Source organism: Desmodus rotundus, chromosome 9, assembly GCF_022682495.2.
Source record: "Desmodus rotundus isolate HL8 chromosome 9, HLdesRot8A.1, whole genome shotgun sequence".
Taxonomy (NCBI): Eukaryota; Metazoa; Chordata; class Mammalia; order Chiroptera; family Phyllostomidae; genus Desmodus; species Desmodus rotundus.
The window spans coordinates 42,652,063-42,672,307 of NC_071395.1; the positions used below are offsets into that span (position 1 = coordinate 42,652,063).

At 52.3% G+C, this 20,245-nt stretch overlaps 1 protein-coding gene across 8 annotated transcripts in view; it reads left to right on the forward strand.

The window, feature by feature from the left end:
• Window positions 1-20,245, forward strand: part of DNM2 (dynamin 2) — an 87,997-nt gene that overhangs the window by 64,707 nt on the left and 3,045 nt on the right. For 6 of the 8 annotated variants that reach the window (XM_024556795.4, XM_045192521.3, XM_024556791.4 and 3 more), the window contains 8 exons: window positions 482-552; window positions 4,159-4,210; window positions 5,114-5,125; window positions 8,974-9,087; window positions 14,171-14,280; window positions 16,445-16,556; window positions 17,110-17,274; window positions 19,535-19,767. In XM_024556795.4, the coding sequence (XP_024412563.1) occupies window positions 482-552; window positions 4,159-4,210; window positions 5,114-5,125; window positions 8,974-9,087; window positions 14,171-14,280; window positions 16,445-16,556; window positions 17,110-17,274; window positions 19,535-19,767 (869 nt within the window). The remainder of the gene's footprint in view (window positions 1-481; window positions 553-4,158; window positions 4,211-5,113; window positions 5,126-8,973; window positions 9,088-14,170; window positions 14,281-16,444; window positions 16,557-17,109; window positions 17,275-19,534; window positions 19,768-20,245) is intronic. The other 2 variants (XM_024556797.4, XM_024556792.4) reach the window with 1 other exon arrangement.

The window sequence follows — 20,245 nt, forward strand, 5'->3', positions numbered from 1 at the left end:
CCTTGCCTTGCTGGGCTCTATACAGATGCTTCTCAACTTATGATGAGTTTATCAGGACATAACCTCATTGTAACATCCTGATGACCTCATCATAGCTTGAAAATATAGTAAGCTGAGTGAGAATGCATATAACACACCCAACCTACTGAGCATCATAGCTTAGCCTAGCCTACTATAAATGTGTTCAGAACTTACATGAACCTACAGTTGGGCAGAATCATTTAATATAATGAATACATTGTAGAGTGTCATTTGCTGGCCCTCATGATTGCTTGGCTGACTGGTAACCACGACTTGCTGCCCAGCATCATGGGAGAGTATCATATCACATATCACTAGCCCAGGAAAAGACAAAAATTCAAAGTACGGTTGCTACTGAATGCTTATCATTTTCACACTGTTATAAAGTAGAAAAGTCGTAAATAAAACCATTGTAAGTTGGGGACCATCTGTATTCACAATGCCCCCTACATTCCCCCAGATTCTTCTTCTCATCGACATTGAGCAGTCCTACATCAACACAAACCATGAGGACTTCATTGGATTTGCCAAGTATGTACTGTTCGGGACAGCGGCGATGGGGTGGTGCCAGTCCACTCACAGTTGGGATTCCCTGTGTGGGCTGGGTCTCTTGGGATGAAGTATCGGGAGGGTTGCCTGGATTAGTAGCAGCCCCATTGCCATTGTTCCCACTGCATCTCCTTTGGGGCACTAGCGGTTTAAGGAAGAAAGTACAGTCCTGAGGTCAGACGCGTGAGGCAAGGACAAGACTAGCCATTGTCCAGTGCTTCCTTTCCTGAGGGACTACTCAGAGCCTTTCATAGACTCCTGTGTAGTTTTCCCAGACTCTCCATTCACCCTTGGCCCTTTCACAGAGCATCTCATGGGATCAGGGCTGCCTAGGATCACCATGGCTTCCATTTATACACTGTAGACTTAAAACCAGAACCTTCCATGGAACTCAGATAAGGGACTAAACAGGGAACTCTGATTTTAGCAAGATGTAGACATAAATGTTCGTGGTCTCAGGCATCCTCCCACCAATTCCATCAGCCCCTGTACCACCCCCTTAGTGAGCTTGGACCTCACATGGATTGTTCTGGTGGCTCACAGGTTTTCTTTCTTGAGTCCAATAGAATAACAGACGATTGGTAGCCAACCTCCTTATATCATTTAGCAAATATTGCTGGTGTGCCTTCTCTGTGCCAGGCCCTATGACACAGTGGTGAGCAAGCACAGACCCAGGTCCCCATCCTCAAAGGAAGGTCTCATGCCAGGGACAGACATACACCCGGACAGTTAAGACACAGTGTGGTCAGTGCCAGGGCAAGGGCTGTGTAGGACCCGTGGGAGTCCAGCGGGTGACCTTCTGGCATGGCCTTGGGGGTACAGGGAGGCACCTTTGAGTAGGGGCCTGCTAGAGCCCAATCTTGGCCTAGCAGGCTGGAGCAAGAGGTTATTTCTGTCAGAGGTCTCTCTGTTGGGGCTAAGTAGTTACCGGGTAGAACACTTATCAGTGCACTCAATACAATTGATTGAGCAGCTGGTCTGTGCTGGGCACATGGTAGGTGAATGAATAAGGGCCTCATCAGAAACTTCGGGCCCCAGCTGTGCTGTCCCTTTGGGGGGTGGGCTGGGAGGCACAGTCCACGAGCCACCCTGCAGGCAGGATTCTCAGAGCCTGGGGAGCAACCCCTCCTGCTCCTGTCCCCAGCAGCCATTTGTGTGTGGGCTGAAAACACTGGTCCTCCCTGTTCGGTTTGCTGCTGTTTTCCTCACCTTGATGTCTCTGCTTCTCACACTTCATCCACAGTTCCTTCTCACAATCTCTCCTGTTTTTCCTTTGACCACTCCACTCTTTCCTCTGGATTCCTGCGCCTTCCCACCTCCCCCAGCTGTTACTATACTGAGCAGCTGGTGACCTGGTGGGTATTGCCTGCTGTGTGCCTTTTCCCTGATGTGTGAATGGCTGGGGGCGGGGCCCAGGGTGCCAGGCTCCGCCCAGCCCAGGTATAAACCAGGGTCCCAGCCCTGGGTGGGATATCTAGGGTCCCACTGTACAACCCTGGAGCACCGTCTTGGAGCCTTTGGACTAGGACAGTGAACAAGCCAGACTTGGGCCCTGCCCCTTCAGAGCGTACAGGCTGGGGACACATTGTCATTGAGCAAACTGTCACAAGGAAAATGAGAGTTGGAAAGGAGGGTAGATGAGGAGTTGTGGGAAAGGGGGATAAAGGATGCACCCTGGAGAGACCATCCTGAGGAAGTCCTGACAGCCAGATGACAGGTGGGGGTACCCTACAGAGCGTTGGAGACAGGGAAGGAAGGCTGAGAAGCCAGGAACATGAGGAGGCCAACACAGGGGGAGGTGGGAGGTCAGGCCCCATCACCAGGAGGGCTCTTGCTACTCTAGAGTTGGACTTTGGACCCCCTGCAGCAGTGGGAAATCTCCAGTTATGTGCAGGCAAGGGAAAGGTGCAGCCGTGTGGGCTGCCACGAAAGCGAGCGAGCCAAGAGGTCCTTAGGAAGCAGCATACGTGGAATCTCTAGTACCTAGACCTTGTCATCTGTGGCTTAGCTTGGTTCTGTCTTCTTCAGGCATTCCTGATCAAACTTCTTCCTTTGCTTAGATGTTCTGGGCTCTTTTCCCACTGCTCTCTAAACACTAAAAACAGGGCCCAAAGAAAACACCCTGTAATAAACTCACTAAACATTAGGTAAATTATTGAGTAAAGTATTACCTCCATTCTTTTTTTCTTTTAGATTTTATTTATTTATTTTTAGAGAGAGGGAAAGGGAGGGAGAAAGAGAGGAAGAGAAACATCGATGTGGAAGATAAACATTGATCAGTTGCCTCTCCTACGCCCCCAGCCAGGGACTGACCCTCAACCCAGGCATGTGCCCTGACCAGGAGTCAAACTAGTGACCTTTTGGTTGGCAGGCCGGTGTTCAGTCCACTGAGCCATATCTGTCAGGACCAACCCCCACGCTTAGTGTTCAACTTCTACTGCTCAAGGAACAAACTTATTTCATTCGTGCATGTGTGCACACACACACTCAACTTATCCAACAGCCAACTTGAATTTTAAGGTAAAACTCCAGAGAGCAGCCTTGGCCGGGTGGTTCAGTTGGTTGGAGTACCATCTTTTATGCAATAAGATTGCAGGTTTGAGCCTCATTCGGGGCACATAACGTAGGTTGTGGATTTAGATCCCCGGTTGGGGCATGTACAGTAGGCAACCGATCGATGTTTCTCTCTCACATCAATGTTTCTGCCTGTCTGTCTCTTTCTTTCCTTCTTTCTCTTAGAAAAAAATTAATAAACATATATTCTTGGGTGAGCATTTAAAAATTAAAAAACCCAGAGGCAGTCAGTACAAGAATGAAACAAGATAGTTTGCCCTTTCACATTGTTCTGAAAGTTCCAGCTGAAGCAATACAATAAGAAGATACTGCATTAGTACAAACAAGGGAACTAAGTTAAGTGTCCATATATAAATGCATGGCTTTCATCGGCACTTACCATTTCCTGGCATGGACTGGCCAGGAAACAGGATAAATAAAGAAGAAAAGAGACCTGGGACTGTAGATAAATAGCAGACCTTGTAATAGAAACACACCCTGTTGACCTTGGCTGTCCTCTGGCTTGGGACAGGAGCTGTCCAAGATGAGTGAAGTATTAGTGAGCAGCTCTCCCATGGTCTGGTCTCTCAGGTCTGACAAAACTGTGGTCGCAGCTATGGTACTTAGGTCTTGGTGCCCAGGTTAGGCGTAGGAATTGAGAGCGGGAGGAAACCTCAACTTTTCAACCCCCAAACAGCCTGACACTCAGCCATGGTAACTTCTAGCCACCTGGGAGTCCAGCTTCTCACGCCCATCCTTGGAGTCTCCATCACCCAGTGAGTACTGGAAATAGCTGGTGCTCCCAGGAGTGGCAGAGATCAGGGCATAGATGTCTTGGCTTAACTCCGTATGTTTTCTCATTCCACAAGCCCGATCTCTTTCCCTTAAGCAGCCCTTCATGCGCAGGGTAGTTTTACTCTGACTCTGCCCTTAACTGGTGTCCTATGGGAAAGAACCCCACCTGGGCCCTGAGGGCTCTTGCTCCTTTACCCTCCCAGCATCTCACCTACATGCCTCTCTGTGCTTTGGTTTCAGCGCTCAGCAGAGGAGCACTCAGCTGAACAAGAAGAGAGCCATTCCTAACCAGGTAGGCAGCCCTCGGGGCCACAGCTCCACACTCGGGGATGGGGATGGAAGGGCCCTAAGAAACGATTGAGCCTTGAGATGGCACCTGGCGTGTGCATGCCCCACCAGATCCTCACCCTTACAGCCTCTCGAGTACACTTCGGTTTTGATGCTTTGGGAAACTGGTCTGAGAACCAAGGTCTGGCAGGCTGAGGGGGAAGATTTTGCAAGGCTCTATCTGTAAGGCCCTATCCAAGACCATGGTTAGAACTTGACCCCCTCAGGGCAGCCCAGTTCCATGGTGTCAGCAGCCGAATTGGGTTTTTGGCCCCAAAGACTTGGAGCCTGTGGGAGGCGGTGTTGTGACAAGCCCTTCTGGAGAGGCCTGTGGGGTGGTTTGACTGCACACCTGGGGAAACCTTAAGCCACACACGGGTTTCTGCCTTGATGTTGTGCCCCAGCCAGAGGCCTGTGAAATAAGAACAGCTTTATATTTACCAGTATTAGGTACTTTTTTTTTTTTTTTTTTTGAGAAATTCATCTTGGCAAAAATTTCTACCAATATCCCCTGCTTCTCCACATCATGCAGCGGGGGTGGGGATGGGGGCTCTGCTATTTATCTTGCACGATTATAGAGCCCTCTGGAAAAGAAGGGTGTAATCACTGCATGATTTTTTGTGCTTGTAGATAATATGTATGTTGTTGCTTTTTTGTTTTGGGAGATGATAATGAATTAAATATTAACACCATGAGTATAATTAATAGCATGTAATTTTTTTCTTTTGCTGTTTTTTTCTCTGCTCTTCTCTCCTCCCATTTTTGTGCCTTTCCTGCTTTTTCTCCATCCCCTCATGTCCCTTATGTCTCTTTTCCTCCGCCTGCTCTTCTTTGATTTACCCACAATCCTAACTTTGCCTTTTCAAAGGGGGAGATCTTGGTAAGTACCCACTTAGCGTGGTAGCAAACATTAGAGAATGTAGAAGTGGTGGAGATCCCCCACCCCTTAACATTCCCTTCCCCTCAAAATAAAAAAAACAACTAAAAATCAAGCTAACCTAAACCCCCCGCCTGTGCCCAATGTCACGTTGTCCTGGGCATTAGCTGACTAACGCAAACACTAACCCGACCGCCCTGGTGGGAGGCCCACCCTTCCAGCCCATTCCTGACATGATGACTTGGTTTCCTGTAGGTCGGGGATGGCAAATAATTGGCTAATATCCCTCCCCTCCCTCTTCACATCCCTCTCAGGAAACATTTTGCTCAAGCTCTGCTGGAACTTGTCACTGCCGCCACTTTGTCTCCAGTGCAAACGGCACCATGCAGAAAATTTCCCCTCCTGCGCTCATGGCAGACATTACTAATTGATCTAGCACTCTTTCCCTTGTGCCTCTCCCCTGTCATGTGCCCATGGCAGACACTGCTAACCAATCCTGGCATTTATTCCTAAGCATGCCACCACTTCCCATGCTATGGAAGATGTGACTAACTGCCCAGGGAATTTTTTTCCACACAATAGCTTTGTATGTGACACACTCCCATGATAGATATGACTAATTGATGAGGTGACTCTCTATTGGATGCTGCCACTATCCTGCCTCCATGGCAGATATATGATGGATTAGGCTGCTCTGTTCTACTTGCACCCTTTGCCTGTGGCAGACATCACTTGTTGATCCCAGCATTTTTTCCCACTGAACCTAGAATTCTTACCATAGGACTTCAGGCAGCTCCTACTCGTTGATGGGTGTGGCCCCCACATGAGTGGTATTTGCCATCCCTGTTGTGGGTTATACTACCTCTCCTTGCGTGGCCCAGCCTAGGGGGGAGCAGGTGCTGTTCACATCTGAGAGTTGAGCTTTTTTCAAGGTGTCTGCCTCCAGGCAGCTGGCTTCAGCCTCAGCCCTCCACCCTGGCGAGCATGGCCTGGGCCTCCAACCCGAACAGCTGCCTCCTTCTCTGGGATAGTCTGCCACCACCAGCCACTGAGGCACTGGGTCCCACTGCTGCCCTCTGGCAGGCATCTCCTAGAGACCCCAGGATCTTGCCAGTTATGCCCAGGGCCTAGAATTCTCTTGGAAGATACAGAAAGAGGAATGGATTATCCTTGGTCCTTACCCCCCTGATTCCACTTTCCCACATGTCACTTCCAACGTTCTTTGAACTTGAATGATTTCCTGCCTCTAAACAGCCCAGGGGTCCTGGGTTTCCCAGCCATGGTTGCCTTATCTGTCTTGGTGACTAGGGCTGGGACCCTCATCTGGGAGGCTGGTCTGTCCTGCTGGTGGGCCCCAGCTCTGTTGCTTCTTGCCTGCTGCCCATGCTGTCCCTGTGGCCTGTTCTCCCACCCCAGCATGCCTATTGCTGTGCCCTGTTAAATGTGGGAGTGCTGCCTGCCTCTTCAGTCTCCCCTGCCCACCGTACTCCTGTCCCATCTCGTTCTGAGCCCAATCGCCTTGGGCACAAATCTGCCTTTTGAATGAGCAGGCCCAAGTGCTCCTGTTTCTCTAGACCTAGCCCTGCACCTTCCCAGGCTGAGGTTCTGTCTCTGACCCCAGTCAAGCGCCCATGAAGGCAACTCTCTGGGTGGCTCGAAGGCAGCTCTCAGGGGCTTCTGCAGGTCTGACAAGCAACCTTCTGCCCCCGAGACTCAGGTGTGTCATTCCTGCCGAGGCCCTGCCTCATGTACACACACCCTGAAGCACAGCCAGGGCCCTGCCTGCCAGCTCAGACCTCTATTGACCGAGGGTAGAGGCAGACAAGCCAGACCACCAGGGAAGGGGTGAATGGGGCACAGCTGCCCCTTTCCACTCTGGATCCAGGCTGGGCCCCAGAGTGTGGAGGTCTGCCCATGGGAGGATTTCTCTGGCAAGCACTAACAGCCTGTCTTTCCACCGCCCTTATCCTCCCTCCTCTGGCTGTCAATCAATGACTGACCTGAAGGTTAGATAGAAATATCCACTCTGTGGGGCTGGCCAGGATATGCCCCACCTACCCCTAGGGGAGTGGAGTAACAGGTGTGAGCAGAGCCCCGGAGCTCTGGGGCTGGATGTGTGGCCAGGTGCAGGGGCTTCTCCCTGGGTCCTAGGCAGGAGGGCCCTGGGCCTGAGTGAGTGTGGAGACCATCCCTGCCCCCAGCATGACCAGCCTTCCTGCTTTATCCAGGACTGAGGCTATCTCCATGACTTGAGACTTTTAGTGCTAAACTGGGGATCCTGGGAAAACTGGGGTGAGTTGGTCACCCTGCTGCCAGGGAAGATACCATGACCTTGATGGTGCTGATAATCTCTGCCCCCTTGCCCACCAGACAGCCTGTGGCTGGGCAGGTGCCAGATGTCACTGCTCCCTGTTGGCAGAAAGACTCCAAAATGCTGTCTCGTCTCAGGGAGGGAGAAGCCTATGCCCTCCGCTTAACAAGGGCTTCCAGGTGGTGTCTCGTCCTATCTCCAGCCTGGGCAGAGGCTTCTGCACAGTGCAGTGATCTCTGGGTGCTCTGCGGCCACCTCAGTCTTTACACTCTGAGGCCGAGAGCCTAAGTCAGGCCCCAGGAGGGCAGAGGGCTGGGGGCTGGTCACTGTTAAGATTGTGCAGGGTTGGGGGCAGGTCAGATTGGGCAGGATTTGGCCCCTCCTGGTAGCTACCTTCTAGGAAGGCATGTAGGCCCCGGAAGTATCCCCAAAGCCCCATCTAGGGTACTTGTGCTCCACCCCAATCTGGGTTCCCAACACCAGCTCTTCCCAGCTGTTTGTGGCCACTCGCAACCCACCCTCTGCAGGTAGGCCTAGTCTGTTGCTGCCTTGGTCCCAGGCAGTGCTGCCTGTGCCTGCACATGCTTCCCGCTGCCCCAAGGTCCCCAGTCCAGAATGATGGGGGGCTCTGGCCCACACATGGTTCTATGGCCCAGGAGGCTGCCTGCGTTTAGTTGTCAGGTGAGTTCTCCACGCAGGCCTGGGTTCTGCCTCTCACTCAGGTGATAGCCACTGCCTGATGACCCCCACCCAGGGGGTGTCTCAGCCTGATGTGTCAGGCAGAGAAAACTGGGATCATCGGGCTTGAGTCCAGCATGGAGAATATTCCCTGCAGATCCCGTGGGCTCAAACCTTCATCCCCAGGGCTCTGGATGGAGGCGTCCCTTCATCTTCATACTCCCTAAAGAGCCCATGGGGAAAGGAGCCCCAGAGCGGGGGCTGTCAAAGCAGGTACTTGTGCCCCCTAAGCATCTGCCCTGGTCAGCCGAGCAGTTGAGCCAGCAGAGGAGAGAGTAGAGTGAAGGCTACAAACTGAGCCTCTGCCAGTGGCTCCTGAAAGAGGAGAGAGAAAGAGCTACTTCGTTGTGTGGGTGACTCCTCCAGTCTTCCACTGATAGCTACCTTCCAGAGGGCATGAGGGGCAGGGCCCAGTGGCACCATCCTACCCTAATTACAATACTTCCAGTGTCACGTTCCATGTGACATGGCCCCGCACACAAGCCCAGGATTCCTTCTCTGGGCCCATTTCAGCAGGCATACCTTTTGCCATCTGTGCTAACTCAACCTAACCCCAGGGGCCATGTTCCCTGTCACCTCAGCCTGGGCGTGTGAGTTGGCGACTATCCACCCAAGTGCCCCACACTGGTGTCCAGTGGAAAGTGATTGCAGCAAAGCAAACTTGGGTTGGCTGTCTTTGGGCTGGATGTGTCTGCCTTGGTCCCTGGCTTCCTACCTTGCTGGGGCGAGGGCCTGGCTGCCGTGCTGGGGGTGGGCTGGGCTGGGTGGTAGGTCCTCCACTGAGCTGTGCCCTTCTCCCCAGGTGATCCGCAGAGGCTGGCTAACCATCAACAACATCAGCCTGATGAAGGGCGGCTCTAAGGAGTACTGGTTTGTGCTGACAGCCGAGTCTCTCTCCTGGTACAAGGATGAGGAGGTGAGTGGTTGCCAGGGACAAGGCCATAGCGTGAGAGCGGTGGTTGCTCACTTGTCACTCGCTTGCTCACTGTTCATTCACTGATTTCCTCATTCACTGACTTGCTTACTGGTTTGTTCAGGAAAGGTTCTCTGAGCACCACTGTGCCTTAGAGCTTACCACTAGGATGGTAACAGTCAGGGATGGAAGGTGTGCCAGGCATTGCACGTCTTGTTCTAGCCCCTCGTGGCTCACTGTGGGGTCCAGCCTAATGGAAGAAAGGGAAATGGGGGCGGGAGCCATCAGCAGGCTGGAAACTGACCCCAGCCTCCAAAGGCACAGCAAGGGGAGGTTCTGGTGCTCAGAGGGAATGCAGCCTGGGATCAAAGATGCAGGCTCACAGCCAGGCTGCTGGGCTGCTGTCTCTGTGACCTGGGGCAGGCCTGGAGCCGGGAGCGAGGGCATTCCTGCCCCGCGCAGCCCCTCCCGAGCAGCACTGCTGGCGCTGCTGTCCCAGTGCCCCCTCTCCCTCTGCCTCTGCTGTGGCACGCACTCCCATCCTGACTGGCCTGCTTCTCCCTTGGTGGAACAACATAACTGTGAAGGCATTCCTTCGGTTCCTGTTACTGCTGTCGTGGATCAAGGCTGCCAGCAAGGGGCACCGTGTTCCTGCCATTCTCCGTGGTTGCCTTCTGAGAGACCCACAGGCTCTTCCTGTTGGCCAGAGCAGTGTTAGGAGTCTGTGATAGGCCCAAAATGAAGGCACTTGCAAAGACAGAAGTCTGTTTCTTGTACGTATCCTTGGTGAGCTTGGTGGCCCTGTGCTCCAAGGCTGCCCGGGGCCTAGGCTTCTCTTTTTCTGTTGCCGCCTTTCCACATGGCTCCCCTCATGGTCCAAGATGGCTGCCCCTGTGCCTGTCACCATGTGGCCTCTAGCAGCCCCAAGAAGGGAAATAAGGGTGTCACAAAGAACATGAATGCATTGCCCTCTTCATGTGTCTCTGACCAGGATCCAGTCACACGGCCACTGTGTCCTGCTCGTCTGGGAGGGCATAGCCAGCCCAGGTGCCCTCGGAGAAGTTAAGCTTCTCTGGTCACCCCTGGAACCTCCCCTCCTGGCTTTCCTCCCCTCAGGGGTTTGGGAGGACCCCCTTCAGAAGTGGCCCGCACCAGAGGCCTCACTGGCAGCTGACACTGTCCCAGGATGGGCAGTCTCCCTGGGCCCCATTATGTGTATTTCCATCCTGGTTCAGAGATAAGGCAGGTAGAGTTCTGTTGTGGCCCCTAGCTGGCTCTTTTATGTATGAAGCCCTCTGAGGCCACTTTTCCGTGGAGGGGACCCTCCTCCTCAGGAAATTCTCACACTTTGTCAGTGAGAAAACAGGCTCTAAGTAGTGACTTGCCCCGTGTCGCAGAGCAGAGAAGGGGTCCCATGGGTGGGTAAAGGGCACCAGCTCCCTGACCCAAGACACTCCTCAGCCCCAGCCTGGACCAGTGCCCCACAGCCCAGGCCAGGTGTGTGTTCCTCCAAGGGAGGGTGTTTGGGGGTGAAATCATCCCACTTCCACGAAGCCAGACACATGCCCCTGGGTGTTCTAGATACCTCAGGAGCTCTGAGTCCCCCGAAGGGAGGGACCCTGTCTAGGTGGCTGTTTTTACAAAGTTAGGGGGTTGTCCAGGACCCTGCAACTTCATGGGTTTGGATGTGGAGGGAGGGTGAGACCAGGCATTCCTCAAGGAACCCTTGTGGCCACATCACCTCCCTAAAATGGCCGAGTGAGGGGTGGGGTGACGTTTTCACATTTTTTCCCTTTCCGCCCCCACAGTCTGAAACCCAGCCTGCTCTGTGGTTTGTCAGCTGTCAGGCAAGCTCAGGGCTGTTCCCTGCCTTTGGGCTCAGGGGTCCCCAGGGTCTGGTGCTGGCCTTGGGCCATTGTAGAGGGGCTTTGGGGTCCCACCCTCAGCCTGGTTCACTGCTTGTCGCCATTGCAAGTTCAATTTTCAAGCTTCTCTTCGTGAACTTCAGGAAAGGCCCTTCATTTACCTCTCACCTGGGGGTTGAAAGCAGGAGCCCCAGGCTCTCCATTGGGGCCCCAGAGTCAGGGAAGTGTTGGGAGGGGGGTCGAACGCTCGCCGGTGGTAATGAGAACCAGCAGGCCTGTGTGAAAGGGGCCTTGTGTGTGCTCCAGACACAAAGCAGGCTCAGCTCCGGAGGGGTAGGGGGCGAAATTCTGTGCCCCTGCCCAAGTTAGGATCCCAGCCGGAACCCTCAGAGTCACACATTGCAGCCACCCCTGGGGCCAAGCCTCCTTAGAGAAGGCTCAGAGAGGGGCAAGATATCCATTTCTTTATTTTAAAAATTAAACAAGAAGAGGTGGTTACAGCAAGAGGTAGGAATAGGGGGATGGTTCATCCAAGGCCCCTAACCTCACAACTGGTTTTGGGGCCCCCTCCGCCTTTCCCTAGAGCCTTTTCCCCCACCCGGGCCCTTCTTCTGGACTCCAGAACCTTCCATCCAGGTCTCCACCCCAGTGGGAAACAGGGTGGTGGGCGATGACACTCACCTCTGGCTCTGCCTCTCTGTGGGATGGCAGCAAGTTTGGGGGGCCACTGTCCCGACGTGCTGCTGGCCCGAGCCCAGCCTAACCAATGTGCAGACTACTGTACACATTCAGAGCCCCCTGAACAGGTAGTCTGAACACTGGGTTGGCGGGGCTGGCTGTCTGTCCTGCGGGCCCCCCAGGCAGCGGCAGAGCCACCATGCTTCAGCACCTCTAAGCAGGCAAGGAAGCCACTGCTCCACCCGTGACAATCGGCTCTGGCTTTTCTGACGTGGCAAGGCTGGGCTGGCTTGCATCTGGAGCAAGTTGTGGGTTTTCAGGAAGTCCTAAGGAAGGGGGGGTGGGAAGGAGGGTTTGAGTCCTTGGCCTCTTTCGTGCGGGAGACAGTCTCCTTGGGGGTCGGCGTGGGGGCGGGCACACATGCGGCTGTGCGTGTGTGTGTGCACGCTGGCTTGCTGGCAGCATCAGGAAGGCAGCCGCTCTGCTCTGGGCGGAATCTCACTATAAACAATTCCAGATGTGGCGTCTTGCTCGGGGTCCAGAAGGACTGTGACTCAGTTACTTGGCCTGGCCGGCTGACTAGAAGCTTCCTGCCTCATGACACGGCAGAGTGGGGGCAGTGAAGGCCTTTCCACAAACTTCTAGTCAGGAACTCCCGCCCTGACCCCTTCTAAAGCTCCCAAAACTTCCTGGGACCACTGGTATACCCTTTCTTCACCACCCTTCTTGTCTTAGGCTCCAAGTCTGGAGCCTGAATGGGAGGGTGGGACTCCCATCCTCCGGGGCACTGGGCCCCTCTCCCTGCCTCTCTGATGCTTGGTCTGGAGGCCTGGAGAGCCTCTGTGTCCTTCTTCCTCCTAGTCCAGAGCTTGGTAGGCTGACCTTGGGACCATGAGAGAGAAAGACAAAAGAAGCACTGGCTCTGGGGCTCAGCATTTTCACACGGAGTGTCAATTCTCACCTCAAACAAGGAGGGCAAGACTCCTGTCTGCCTTTGACAGAGGCAGAGACTGAGGCAGAGTGGAAGTGGCTTGCCCAAGGGCACACGGTTAGGGAGGGCAAGCTCTTGCTTCCAGTGCTGAAGGACAGCCCACACACACACCAAGCCTGACGCAAGCTCCCGCTGCTCTGTCTTTAGTCCTGAAACTCCAAGCCGGCACCCATTCACCAGGGAGCCCCTCCATCACTGTGGTTGCTCTTGAATTTGAAAGCAGCAGCCATTCTGGGCTTCTTTCTGGGGTTTTCTGGCACACAAGGACCTGAGAGGTGGAAAGAAGTAAACTGCTGGGTGAGGGGGCAGGTCTCTCCTCCTAAGTCACCCAGGAGGTGAAAGGCTGGGAGAGCTGAGGAGAGAATCTAATTTGGGGCACATGTCCCTCTGTGGCCCACTGCACCTGCTCTGTGGCCCTGGCAGCCAGCTCCCCTCCCTGAGCAGATGCATCCCGGTTGGGCTCAGGGAGGGTTCCGTGAGCTGGTGGAGGAGCAGCACTTCATGTCCGTCCTTGGTCCTCAAGCTGCTGTGGATCACCTGGGTGTGGGAGCCAGGAACCCTGGTGCCGTGCTCTGGTTTCCTGATGTAAAAACCTAGATAGCAAGTACATATGCACACATGGCTACTTTGAGGACTAACAGTGATGCACCGGCCCTGTAGATGCTTAGCTGATGACTGGGTGAGCAGTGGGCTCCAGAGTGCCACTTGCCAAGCCCACACTCCTGGCCAAAGGACCCATTCCCCCTGGGCTGCCTTCCCCAGCAGCCATCAGTAGATACTTCCTAAAAGGAACTCCTCTTAGGAAGTAAGTGACACGTGTCCTCTGTGGCTTTGGGGCTCAGGCATCAGCTCCTGGATCATCTGAAACCCCAGCCCTGCTCCTGATCTCCTGCCTACCCCTCTCTGTGCCTCTGTCTCCCTCTATAAATGGTAGCTCACTTTCACGCTCGTTGTGAGGCAGCAGCAGCTGAGTTAACGGTTCATTCCCTCAGCCCAGAGGAGAGAAGTGGTTGGAATTGGGGAGAATGAGAGCTGGCCAGTTTTGAGTATCCCCTGTGTCAGCAGTAACCAAAATGGACAGGAGTCCCTGCCCTCCAGGAACTGAGGAGTCAGTCCAGGTGACAGACTGCAACCTAGTTCAATAAACAAGATAGAGTGTTGTGTTGTGTTGTGACGGGAAGCACCAAGGGGAGAAGTGGGGCCAGTAGGGTGGTGGGCTGGGGTCAGGGCAGGTCTTGCCAAGGGGGTCTCCTCTGCACAAAGATGTGGAGGATGCAAGGAGGGAGCCGCAGAGGCATGGGGTGTTGCAGGCAGAGGTCCCAGATGTGCAAAGGTCCTGGATAGGAGCTTGCTGAGGATGTTCAGGGAATGTCGAGGAGGCCGGCATGGCTGGGGCAAGGGGGCAGCAGTGACGGATGAGTCCATCTGAGTGCAATGACTAACATGGGACACATCAGATGTTGGCAGTGGTCCTTGTGGTAGAGTCCAGCCCTGGGCAACCTCAGGTCTTCAGTTAAATAGCACAGGGTGACCCGTGCCCTTCCACCCTCAGGAGAAAGAGAAGAAGTACATGCTGCCTTTGGACAACCTCAAAATCCGTGACGTGGAAAAGGGCTTCATGTCCAACAAGCATGTCTTCGCCATCTTCAACACCGAGCAGAGGTGAGCACCCATGGGGTCCCAGGGTGGAGACTGATGACTTCCTTCAGTCATTCAGCAGCATCCACTCAGCACTTGAAGTGTATTTATAGTCCCTGCACTAGGGCATCATGTTCTAGAAAGGGAGTCAGAGGAGAAACAAAAATGCCATGGGCACTTTCAGTGGGTGGTTGGGCAGAGACTGGGATGAAATGATGTTTTTTGCCCTGGAAAGGTCTAAACAGAGGGATAGGACCTGACTAAGGTGCTTGCAGGCGCCCTCTGGTGGCAGTGGGAGAAGCAGACATGGGACCCTCGCTGGGTAGCTCAGTTGGTTAGAGAATCTTCCAGATACACCAAGGTTGTGGGTTCAATCCCCAGTCAGGGCACATACAAGAATCAACCAGTGAGCCCTGGCTGGTCTGGCTCAGTGGACTGAGCACTAGTCTGCAAACCAAAAGATTGCTGGTTCGATTCCTGATCAGGGCACATGCCTGGGTTGCAGGCCAGGTCCCCAGTTGGCGATGTGCAAGAGGTAACCACACATCAGTGTATCTCTCTGTCTCTTTCTCCCTCCCTTCCCCTCTCTAAAAATAAATAAATAAAATCTTAAAAAAGAACCAGTGAATGCATCAATAAGTGGGACAAGTGTATAATTCTCTCTCTTTTCCTCTAAAAATAATAAATAAAAATTTTAAAAAAGAAAAACAGACATGGGGGGTGGTGGGATCCTAGGAACCAAGTATCAAGAGACTGTGCTGGCCTAGGTGGGAGATGGTGGGGCTGGATCCAGGTTCTGTGGAGGTCATAGGGCGGGGGCAGATTCCAGTAGAGTTTACCAAACTCCTGGTTGGTGTGGGTGTGGAGAGAGAAAGGCATTGCTAGTGACCTCTGGCTCCTACAGGGAGGAAGCTGCCATTGGCTGTGATGAGGAAGGTGGAGGTGGGACAGGCTAGGGGACAGTCAGGAGCTGGGTTTGAGCCACTCTGAGGGAGAGGCCTGTAGGGACTAGGGAGGCAGCTGGGTCAGTACAGGCTTCATGAAGGGGTGTGAATTGCTGAGTTGTGGTTGCATGGTGGTGTTTATAGTCATGAGACAGAATGAGATCCCTGAGTGAGTGTAGATGGAGAAGAGAAGGGACAAGAAGGCTCTCGGGAAATCTGTCCCCTGGGGTGTTGGTGGGAGACTTTATTTAGCACAAAAAAAGGCAGTCCCCCCAGACTCAAACACACACCCTCACCCAGGAACCAGGAACCACCTGGATCAACAGGTATCACGCAAGACCCAGTGGCTATTCATGAGCAGCTGGCAGGTGAATGACATCCTCCTGGCTGGCCCCAGGACCACCACCCCACTGCTCATCTGCACCACCAGTTCCAGCTGAGGCCCCTGATTTGTGTAGGAAAAGCTCTGTCTTGCTTTTTTCTGAGCTGCCCCAAAGACCTACTTTGGACATCAGCTGGCTTCAAAAGCTTCTAAAGCTCCTTTAGCCTCACCATCTTCCCTCCTCTGCCCACACAACCTGGGCCCTGCAGTGGGACAGACCTGTTGGGAAGCTTTTTCTGGCTGAGTGACATCGGGCACCTGTCCTACCACCCTGGCCCTGTGTCAGCCCTCCTGTAGAGGGGGTTGAAGATATAACCTGATAGATCGTTTATAAGTTCAGAAAACCCAAAATAACAGTAGCAGGAATGAGGTAGATGTTCTTGTTTTTTTATATAAATCAAGTTAAGACTTTACCATCCAGGGCAGGTGAGGAAGCTCCACAGGCACCTGGGCCCAATCCCTCCATTCCTCAGCCTTCCTCCTCCTTGTCCAAGATGACTACCCAAATTGCAGGCATCAGGGAAGAGGGGGAGACGTAACAAAGGCATGCCTCTCCCTCCGAGACTCCTTCCAGAAGTCCCTCAGGGAAGCCACTCACTGACACCAGTTGGCCAGAGCTCTGCCACTGGGCCATGCCTAACCTCACACCCACATCTCACAAAGACTTTGGGGTAGCTTGGTCATCTCAGCTGTGCCTGCCCTGTGGGACAGAATAGGGTGCAGATGTTGCCACCCTCCTGGGGCCTGTGGTTGTGACTGTCTGGGTCAAGTGTGAATCCCAGTCACTCAGACCCCAGAGCTCACTACACCTGAGCTGGGCCCACAGTCAAGGTCGAACACGTGCCTCTCTCTTCGGTCATAGGAATGTCTACAAGGACCTGCGGCAGATTGAGCTGGCCTGTGACTCTCAGGAGGACGTGGACAGCTGGAAGGCCTCATTCCTCCGAGCTGGTGTTTACCCTGAGAAGGACCAGGTGAGCAGTTGTCGCGCCCTGCCCCGCCAGTACACCTTTGGCTAAGCTGACCCCGTCCTGGGGGAGGAAGGGAGCTGGGGTCTCACAAGATGGGTCATTTTCAGACTGTATTTGCCAGAACTCACTGAAGGCATATAGCCCATATCCTCAAGCAAACAAAACAGAAAGATGGAGGAGGATTTTTTGTCATCAGGGCCCAGAAGGTTCTCCAACTGAAGCCAAAGACAGGGATGAATAGGGACTGGGATCCCATCTGCTTTGTTCTCTCTTCTCCTTCCCTCTTTGAGGTAGAGTGAACATGACTGCCCTCAGTCCCCAAATGAACACATTTCAATCCTCAAGAGGATCTAGCCGGCTTTGGGCTCTGGTCACCCCAGGTCCAGGCAGCTCAGGCCAGGGGCAGACAGGGCCACATGGTGCCTACACAGCCATCAGGAGCCAGCCCTGGAGGGTTAGTTGTGGGTGGGACAGGGAAAGCAATTTCTAGGGAAGGGGGGCTCCCCACACTCTCCTTAGGCTATAGTCACCCCTCACCATCTTTGCTACCTTATAGGCAGAAAACGAGGATGGAATTCAGGAGAACACCTTCTCCATGGACCCACAGCTGGAGCGCCAGGTGGAGACCATTCGAAACCTGGTGGACTCCTACGTGGCTATCATCAACAAGTCCATCCGTGACCTCATGCCAAAGACCATCATGCACCTCATGATCAACAACGTAAGTGTCTGCCCCCGCAGGGCCTCTAGTCACAGGCAGGGGCTGGGGGATTAGAGTCAGTCACCACTGTTTAAACATCAAAATCTGGATTGCCGGCCTCTTCCACGAAATTGGAGGGTGCAGGCCACACAGGGTTCACACTCCCATTTATCAGGTAACTCAAGCTAACGTGACACATGTGAGCGTCCTCTGAATTAATTTGTTTAGTCTTCCAATAACCCTAGGAGAGGGATTGCTATCACCCCCATTTTATAGACAGGAAAATGGAGGCCCAGAGAGTTCAGGAAACCTGCTCCAACACTCAGAAAAGTGGGAGGCGGGATTGAAAGCCAGGCTGAGTCTGTTCCCGGCTGTAGCCTGGTATTGGCAGCCTTGGCCTCCTCATGGCCTGCAGCCCAGCCCACCTTTACTTTCAGCAGGAACTGCTTGCCCTGGGGCTTGCAAGCCTCTCATTTGGGTTTCTCTTTTGCAAAATGCAGCTGTACCAATTGCCTCCCGTTTTAGGCCTTCTGCTTGGCGGTAGGTGCTCAGAAAGCTATGTAGACCATGTTTGATTTGTGTTGACTATAAGAGCTGCAACTATGACAGGGCCTAAAGCAAAAAGCTCAAGTCCCTTCCCTTTCGTGCCGGTTTTCACAGTCTCCTCAGTGGGGATCAGTGTTCAGTTTTGTGGGTGTCCTGGTATATCCTTCACAGATAGATGAAACTTATGATGTAAGTGGTTCTATGGCCTGAAATTTAAAATGCATGTGTGCTTTGACCCTGCAGTTCTACTTAAGGAATTTCCCGCACAGAGACGTTTGCCCATGTGCATGTGTCAACTGAGCATATGTGTGGTTATTCTTTTCAGCATTGTCTTGTGGTGGCCAAAGGTTTGAGATCTCTATCCTTTTAATAGAATCCGTTTAATAAATATCGATTGCATCACCAAAAAAAAAAAAAACAAAGAATGAGAAAAATCTCCAGGTTTATAATAACTTTCATTATTAAGTGGAAATATATGGAGTATAACAATATACAGGAAGACTCCATTTGTGTTAAAAAGGAGGGGAAATACATGTACTTTGTATATGCATTGCTATCGCTAGATGTTTGTACACGAACCTGGTTCTCGTTGTTTCCCAGAATTCAGGGGGACTAAGGAGGCCAGTGTGGACAAAGGAGTTTTTGCTGTACCTTTTTGTACCTTTAGGTTCTATCTTTCCTTTTACCACTTTTTCAAAATGTAAATGTTTGAATGGCTGATGCAGTCACATTTAGAAACTATAGAGTGTGGTCATCTTCACAGATACTGAAAGTTTGAGAAAATTTCCAATATAGACAATTTATAGGCAGAGTCTTCTGTTATGAGGTGTCATATATCCTCCGAATAGACGTATTTCAGTCTCAAGCCGCTCTTGACCTTAACGAGCATGCTTTGGAAGCATCCCCTTTAAAAGCAAGAACAAGTTGGCCATTTCCACTTTTATTTAACTTCCTTGTACAGTTACTAGTCAGTGTAGTTAGATAAAATAATTTAGAGGTGTGAACATTGAAAAAGAATAGGAAAAATTATTCATATTTGTTGAAAATCATGTACACATAATGTTACCTAGAAATCCCAAGAAAAGTAACTGAAAAACTGCTGTATCCTGTGGGAGGATTCAGGAACAAAGTATAAATTAATGAACAGAAACTAGTGCAGGAAGTCCTCAATTAACTTTGTGGTTAGGTTCTACAATTTTAAGTGAAATGACTTAAGTGAAAAATTGGAAACCAATTTTTCCATAGGCTAATGATGTACACCTGAAACTAATATAACTAATATAATACTGTATACCAACCGTACTCAAATTTTAAAAACACCATAGGCTAATTGGCATATATAAATAAGGGTTAGGTTCCTGGGAAATTTCATCAATGATACAATCACATGACATTGGACATTATTGGAGGACTTGCTATAGTTTTCAAACAAAAGCCAGTTTGAAGATAAAGTGATAGCAGAAAAGATAGCAATAAAAGAGATATGCTTCTAGGAATACCTTTAATAAGAATCTCCTGAAATGTGTTGGAAGAACACTTGAAAGCATCCCTGAGGAACTTGGAAGCCAACTAGGTGGAAAGCTCACCTGTGTTTTAAACATCTTACATGTTCTACAATGAAGACAAAGAATGACCTACCTAGAGTGGTGGATGCTTTTCCAGCCAGTCAGAATAGCCAGCTGAGTACGTGGTTGGTGTGGTGGGAAGCCCTGACCTCTCTGACCCTTGCCCCCAGACAAAGGCCTTCATCCACCATGAGCTGCTGGCCTACTTATACTCATCGGCAGACCAGACCAGCCTCATGGAGGAGTCAGCTGACCAGGCCCAGAGGAGGGATGACATGCTGCGCATGTACCATGCACTCAAGGAGGCGCTCAACATCATCGGGGACATCAGCACCAGCACTGTGTCTACACCCGTGCCCCCACCTGTTGATGACACCTGGCTCCAGAGCACCAGCAGCCACAGGTCTGTGAGGCCTGGTAACCCATTTGCTGTAGAGGCTGCTGCCTGGGGGTTCCTAGCTCTTCTCCCAACCCCTGGGTGGGCAGGGTAAAAGGGCCTAACCCAGATGACACAGCATGCAGGGCTAGTAGTCACAGTGGGAGCTACTAGCCCACCTCAGCCTGAAGGGACCGGGAGAGAAAAGGGTTAAAGACCCTCCTGGTGCCTTTCATTGCTTCAGTACAATGAAACCCAGGCAAGAGGCCTGGGCAACACAAGCCACGGGGGTCAGTCTCCCGGGGCACAGAGCACGGCCAAGAATAGTGAGTGGGGAAGGGTCTGGAGGGACAAACAGGACATAACCAGCACATCTCCTCCCTATCGACTTTCCCCGAGCTGTTAGATGGAAATGGGACCCTGGTGTGGGTAATTCATAGTAACTGGCAGGGAAACCTAACCAGTGCAAGGGTGAGCAAGCGGTGGGAGGAGAGAGCCGGATAGG